Genomic DNA, 7,657 nt, shown 5'->3' with positions numbered 1-7,657 from the left:
ACATACCACTGTCAATGCATGTGATAATAACAGGCAAAGCCGAAAGACAGGTAATACCTCAGCTCTCTTGATGGACTATTCCAATTCCCACTTTTAGCTCATCCTAAAATTTAATAATCCAAATTAATCCCTTTTAGCCCTTTTATTTAAAAGAAAATTTCATTTTTTGTCCCTCCCAAAAATGACTAATCCAACTTTTAGCTTTGCCCCCACCCCAAAATTTTAACCCAACAAAAATCAAAGAGAGAATTTTAATCATAAGAAACTAAATTGTTAAAACAGAGCAATGAAAATAGACATTAAAGATGGAATGCTACAAAACTTGGAAGAATTACAAGTCAGAAGGAGACCCCTTCTAATCTAATTCAAATAAATAATTAAGGGTGTGTGTCATCTAAGCAAATGTGTTAATACACAAATGTATTGAGCAGAAACTTACTTTACCTCCATTTCTCTTGCAGTTCTTTCCTCTCGGACAACCTCCACGTTACGAAGATGGCTGCTACGAGTGCCACGATTGTAATGAGTAGCAAGGCATAACTAAAATCTTCCGTGAGTGAATCATATGTCCTTGAAGGTGCAAGCTGCGTGAAAAAGAGGTCAACTCCATGTGCAAAGACGAGGGTTGTCGATTCCAGCTTGGCTGGCACTGTTATTATACCTCGAAGACCTTCCACTCTCAGCGCATGTGTAACGTAGGACTGGAAACAATTCATGAACAGCCATCACTTATTCTATAATTACAGAGAGCGAGGGAGAAAGAGTTATAAAATAATATATGCTTATGTTTTAACTCCATTCATAAAATGGTCATAGGTGGCACTCTTATAATACACAATTCATGGACATCCATTACTTATGCTACTTGATCATAATATGATCGTGACTGTATCCTTTTGTTTTTACCCGATCACTTATCCTCTGCTTCATTGAGTGAAGTGATTTATTTATTTTTAATGAGAGAAAAGATGACAATTTTTTTAATTTTTCATTTTCTTTCCCCTCATTTTTCAACTTTACCAAGCAATGTATGGAAAGAAAATTAGTAAATTACTTTTTCTTTCCATTTTTTCATATTTCATACCAAGCACGCCAATAGAATTTCTTTTCCTCTACTTTTCTCCTCCTCTGATATTCCATCTTCCCAATTTTTTTGTTTTCAGTTTTGCTTGGTTGCATGCATACTAACCGTGCCTCTCAAGGCGGCATTTCTCAATGTATTTGCGAGTGTGTATATACAAATATATATTAAATAAAAAATGGACGGTCAGGGAGGAAACTAACCTGAGGAATGATGGGTAATGAATCTGTTAGTGGTATAATCCCTTCTTCCTTTTCTGCTTGTGTAGGATTAACTGTTCGACGAGGATCTAGGAAACGCTTATCAAGTGCCAAAACCTGTAAAACAGGATTACAATCATGATGCAGGCAGAAGTATCGTTCAACTCTAACATTCATAGTAAAGACAATAAAATTTAACTCCTTAAAAGAAAACACGAATAACTCGTAATGAAGCGGTACAGATAACTCCATGATTTAGTTCTTCTGGAAAATTTTAATTTACCTGATCACCAATTGTACCAAGGAGAAGCTGCTTGGAAGTTATACCCTTTGCCGTAGATGTCACAGCTATAGCTTTCAAAGAATGAGTAAAAAAGTAGGACTGTGATTTTGTTATGACCTCAGGTCGAGAAAATAAAGAAATTGGTGAAGTAAGGTTGTGCTTTCCAAGAACAAGCTTCCAAACGTCTTTGTTGTCCTGCGGATGGTATTTTAGTTGGAAAAAGATTAGTTTAATTGAAGTAAAGATAAAAGCAACTCAGCATAAAGAATTCAAGTTCCACCACTTACAGCCCGAGACTGGTCATAAATTTCAATGACGGACATCTCATATCTGTGCGCTCTAAGATTGAAGTAGTGGTAGACAACCCAGTTCTCACTAAAAACCTATGAGAAACAAAAAGCCTTTTCAATTGCATCCCTTTCATAGCATTTTATGACACCAATATGAGAGAATAAGTATCTTACAGCATGAACAGGGCCCTGCGAACCATGATGAGTAACCCGGTGCAATATACGACCTGTTACAGTGTCAATAAGATATGCAACCAACCATGATTCTTCCGGTGTAACAGATCCAATTTCACCACTGCCTTTGGGTGCAACAGTTGCCACGAAAAGTAGATTCCTTGATATATATTTATACATGACATCCTGGTCTGCTACAACCTTCGCTTGAGTATGTACCACCTGGAAAACTCAAGAAATCATTTCAGTATGTTTTATGCATGCAGCATTCCCAACAATGCACCAATAAACATTCCAAATACAAAAGAATGGATGCAATTAGGAATTAAGTCAATTAACCAAATTTACCTATCTTCCAAAACATCCACTAGCAATTGCATTAAAGCACAACAAACTCATACACAATTTGTTTTAAGAAGTCAACAGCAAAAGGAGAATGAAGTAGCAAGTCATGCAATGGTCAAAAGTCTTCAGTTGAGAAGTGCAAAACCAAAAACTTAAGAGAGCAGTCATTTCATGCGATAATGCTATACAGTGCGACTGAGTCCTGAAAACTTGTAAGATCACCATGCAAGTTGACAAAAAAAAAGAAGAAGAAGTCACTGGGAAAAAACATGGGGGAGGGAGAAATGCTTTACCTCATTCAATTTTCTAGTGACAGTTGCAACAATCTTTTCTGATTCCGAGGGGAATACAACTGACCATAAATCCCTTGTGTCAAAGCAGAATTCATCAGCCACTTCGCCAGTGCACTTGCACTTCAAAGCATGCCCCTTGATGATGCCATTTTGATCCTCCACTGAATACCAGTATATGTTCAAAAATTCACGTTTGAAGATGCTAAGAGCCTCAGAAGTTTTAGGGTATAGATGTGCATGTTTATCAGCATTGATCAGCAGATGCAGTCGCTGTTCTGTTGAATCTGTATATGGAAGTGGAATAACTTGTACAACAGCATGATCGAGACTTAAAGAACTAAGCTCCTTTCCCGTGTAAGTGTCAACAAAAGAAAGTACACCTGGTGTATCTGAACTTGGACCACACCTGCTAACTACAAGCACAGATGGATTTTCATCCATAGCATGATGATGAGGAACCTGCCACTGATACAAGTTTAATCCTATTGGAGATTGACACGCCTCTGATTTGTGTAGAGACCGTAGCAAGTGAGACCAGACAATGCGTCCATCTCCAGTATGCAACGCAAAAAGTTTCCCTGCCCTTGTTAGTACTATGAGCAACTTCCGGAAGCCATTGTGGTCTCGGGTCATTTTGCTCTTTTCAGAACTTTTTAGTCTCATACTTTGTATGGCTGCCATATCCTCAGGGCTTGCAAGCATTAGTGTTCCCTTCAGCTTCAACATATGTCCCTTAAGAAAAGGAGCACATTTAGAAACCATATCATCAAAATGCATCTTCAAGTCCATTTTCAAATAGTGGTTAAAGTTATAGAAGCTTTGATGGTTGGAAGTTCTTATTTCTAAAACTAAACATCTTATCCAAATAGTGAAAAACCATTTAGCAAATGCTCAGATGAATACCAAAAAAAATGTATGCTCAGATAAATATATATCTCCATAGTCTTTCTAATTTTAGAACCACATTACAACTTCATGCATATGATAATTCAACATGTATCCAAAACATAACCAATAATTAATCATCAGTTAAAATATAAACAAATGTGTTTCAATGAGAACAAAATAATAGTCTAAATCTTAAAATGTTCATAGCCATACCATACCTTAAGCCATTCAAAGAGGTTGTGCTCCACTTTTGCAACAGATACACCATTCCTTTCCACGGGAAGTTCTGAAGTTGTTACATCAATTATTGATGCCAGACCATCTTCCCTGCTCCAGACAATCTCACCTTGTTGTAATAACAACAATGAATGATCTTCCATCACAATCAACACCCGAAATCCATAAGACCTATCAGTTCGGATATAATTATTTATGAAAACCTTGTGGACAAGCCCTCTTTGCCAATCCATCTTAACGCTTTCTTTAAGCAAATTACCATCCCAATCATGTGCAAGTTTCACTGTGAGATGAATCTCACTGCTTGCATGCTGAATCAATGCAAATGCTTGTTGATCCTCGGAGATTGAGAGAGCATCACTAACAGCTATTTCATGAGTCGTTTTTTCCACGACTTCTAACTTGCCTTCACCTATCACTCTAATAAATACAGTAACTGCATCTGTCTTAATTGCAAATATTCCTGAGACTGATGAAGGTATTATTACTGCCGGTCCTAAAGAATCCTCGACAAGATTTGAAATGGGTGTCTGTTGAGAACTAATTTTTCCATCTTGAAAACTTATTGTTAGCAAAATTGACCCTGTGGAATCAAGAGCCACAACTGTCTCAGTGGAAACTAGTGAAACTTCTCCCGAAAACCCACTAGAAAAGGATGCACTTTCATGCTTCAACAACTCTCCATTCTTAGCATTGATTTGGTACATCTCAAACTGGTACGAAGCAGCAAATCCTACAACATATATCAAATCACTGCCGGGAGGCTGAATTACCTGCTGAACCTCAAAGCTGCAAGTAGCATGGCAACGCAATACATCAATAATACCATTGTTTACAAAGGGGAAGGGGACTTAGTTGAAATATAATACTTTCAAATTGAACTAACCTTTCTGCTTCAAAATCCTTCTTCCAAAGAACCTCACCATCTATACAAGATATAGCATGGAGACGGCCATTACTAAAAACGACGAGTACATTATCCTTATCAAATTTCAAGTTTGTCTGCACAGTATAAACATAGTCAATCCTCATAGGCTTTTAGGATCATAGAATGAATAATATAATTTCAATCAACAAATTAAACAAAGGGTGGAAAAATGGCAGGACGTCAAGTTCTAATGGACAATAAAAGTTACAACCACAAGAAATGTTCAACAAAGCATCGTTCTGTACATAAACTAGCCTCGTTCTATTGGATATTGTAAAGACAATTAAGAATCTTTTAGATGAAAATTCAGCAAGAATAATCTTGATTGTATGAAGGAGAATCTAATATAGAATGGCTTGGTACAAATTTTCAGCGGCCATATTCCACTAAAAACAGACTGTCTAAGAATAGTAACAAAATAGATGTTAACTGGAAGAATCTGACTAAAGAAAATTCTAATACTAACCGGCACTAATAAGAATGATTTTGAGTGCTTTGGACCCTGAAGTGAAGATTCCCACACCATCTGCCCATCAGGAAGGTTCCATGATCTTAGAATACTTCCTCCCGATGAAAGGGTAATGACATCTGCAAGAACGAAATTTATTCAAAACTTAATCAGCTAAACAAGCACTGAAGTCAGACCAGAAACAGAAACCAACACTTAAAAACAAGTTGAAAAATGAACCAAACAATAAATACAAATAAGATAACAATAAAAACAAATTCAAATAAAAAAAGGCCACTTAAGATTCTTCTCTGAACGAAATATGGACATGCAAACACTTACATTTGCCAAGACCGATATCAATTCCATCAATAACATCATCAGCCCCAAGCAAATGTCTCCAAACTACATAAAACAAACAAACCATCATGACAAAAAGAATTATAAGCTAAATAAACTTCAACCATCAGTAATCGAATCGGATTTGACTTACAAATCTCGCCGTGGCGGAGATCAAGTGAAGCAATAACATTCTCTTCGGTGGAAACTACAACTCGTTTTCGACCAGCTCTTTGAGAGGAGAACACTGCTTGCTTCACTTTGCCGATGTATTGTTGATGCCTAAGATTAAACAATTTAATTAAAAACAAAAATTAGATATAAATATAAAGAATCCAAGCTAAATTTGAATCGAATTCAACGAAGTAAAGTTTGAATTAGAACTTACCAATCCATGAGACCTACTTGATCTTCATAAAGAGAAAAGACCGGACTTAGAGAAGAGGAGAAGAATAAAATAAAGAGAAAAAAAGACCTAATCGCCATAGCTAATTGCTATGAGGATTGAAGAAAAAAAAAGCTGTATCCGTCTCCCTAGAGAGTGAAAGAGAAACAGATCTGGGAAAGTCGAAAGGGGGAGGAGTTTGCAAGGTCTAACTATGGCTTCTCTACTTCCGTTTTAGTTACATGTAGCCGGCTTATTTTTATAAGGTTTAATTCCTTTTCTTTTAACCCCTCTATTTTACAAAAATTGATAATTTAATCTTCTATTTTACTTTATTAAATTTTGACTTCATATATAATTTGGTAGCTGATGGACACTTTTTTTTATGTGCTATTTGTGTTATTTTTTCATCAGTAAGAAATAATATTAATTTTTTAATGTGAAGATTATTAAATTTTAATGGTACCAAAATGACAATTAACGTGGTGGTCCATGTTTAATTCATAAAAATTTTAAAAAATATTTAAAAAATTCAATAGAACTTTTAAAAACAAGGCTTAATATAACATTTGATACTTGAAGTTGACACTTTTTCTTAATTTGGTACATAAACTTGACATTTTTTCTTAAGTTGGTACTTAAACTTTTTGAGGGCCCAATTTGGTACCTGAACTTGACTTTTTTTTCTTAATTTGGTACTTAATCTTTTTTTTTGTTTGATTTGGTACTTGTCAAATATTTTTCAAATTACTCCAATATACTAACAATATTATTTTTTTATGAGTAGCAAAAATAATTAATGTATGACCGACATGTGACAAATTATATGACATTTTTTTGTATTTTATATATTTATTTTTAGTTTTATTTAATTAATTATTTTATTAATTGAAAATAATGAATTTCTTTTAATTTGAGGTTTTAAAAAATCTCTTTTTCTTATTTAATATTAATTCGTTAAGCATAGTTCAATACCTATTTTTTTAACATGAGTTTCCTCTAATACTGACAATATTTTTGTAGCATAACAAAAAAAATATCGTTAGTGTTTTGCATAATTTGTATAACATTTAATAAATTTAGGTACCAAATTGAACCTAAAAAAAAGCTTAGGTACCAAATTAGGAGAAAGTGCCAAGTTCAAGTATCAAATTGGACCAAAAAAAAGTTTAGGTACCAAATTAGGAAAAAATGTCAAGTTCAGATACCAAATTTTATATTAAGCCTAAAAAGAATTATTCAATGAAGTATGAATAGATTGCCACAAGGGCTACAACTAGACCTATTCATAGGTCCGGTTACCCACCCAGGCTCGAAATTTAGAAGGGTTTGAGTAAAAATATTATATCCGAAAAATGAACTTGGAGAAAAAAATAGGTTTGTTTAAAATATGGGCCAGGTTCAGTCTTGAACATTTAAGGTCCAAGCCCAGGCCAGCTCGTTTTTAAGTTTATAATACTTTATATTATGTAATTTAGAACACATTAAAAAATTAAAACATATACTAAATATATAATACTACTCTAATGTAAACATTAAAATAATGTTAAGATGATTATATAAAAAAATTTCAATAAATAAAAAATATATAAAATTATTAAATATTAAAATAATATAATATAAATTATATTTTTAAAATTTTAAAAATAATATGGGTGAGCCTAAAACGGGCTTGAATTAATCTTTTTGCAAATATGGGCGAGTTTGGCAAAATTTTAAGCTCATATTTCAGGGCGACCGAACTTGAACAAGTATAAAAAATGTTA

The 7,657-nt window shown here is 34.1% G+C and overlaps 1 protein-coding gene across 1 annotated transcript; it reads right to left on the bottom strand.

Annotated features, from left to right (window-relative positions):
• Positions 1 to 270: 270 nt before the first annotated feature.
• LOC107901545 (ER membrane protein complex subunit 1) lies at positions 271 to 6,215 on the bottom strand. The gene is made up of 12 exons (XM_016827601.2): positions 5,895 to 6,215; positions 5,661 to 5,788; positions 5,510 to 5,572; positions 5,186 to 5,307; positions 4,678 to 4,793; positions 3,773 to 4,580; positions 2,667 to 3,398; positions 2,029 to 2,250; positions 1,852 to 1,947; positions 1,565 to 1,759; positions 1,285 to 1,398; positions 271 to 701 (listed from the first exon to the last, which is right to left on the bottom strand). Exons 1-12 carry the CDS (start codon positions 5,990 to 5,992, stop codon positions 441 to 443), a joined length of 2,955 nt encoding a protein of 984 aa, XP_016683090.2. The 5' UTR covers positions 5,993 to 6,215; the 3' UTR covers positions 271 to 440.
• Between the last annotated feature and the right edge of the window lie 1,442 nt (positions 6,216 to 7,657).

Source organism: Gossypium hirsutum, chromosome D06 (genome assembly GCF_007990345.1).
Source record: "Gossypium hirsutum isolate 1008001.06 chromosome D06, Gossypium_hirsutum_v2.1, whole genome shotgun sequence".
NCBI lineage: Eukaryota > Viridiplantae > Streptophyta > Magnoliopsida > Malvales > Malvaceae > Gossypium > Gossypium hirsutum.
Note: the sequence above shows the minus strand (reverse complement) of the source record. Positions and strands in the feature narration are given on the sequence as shown.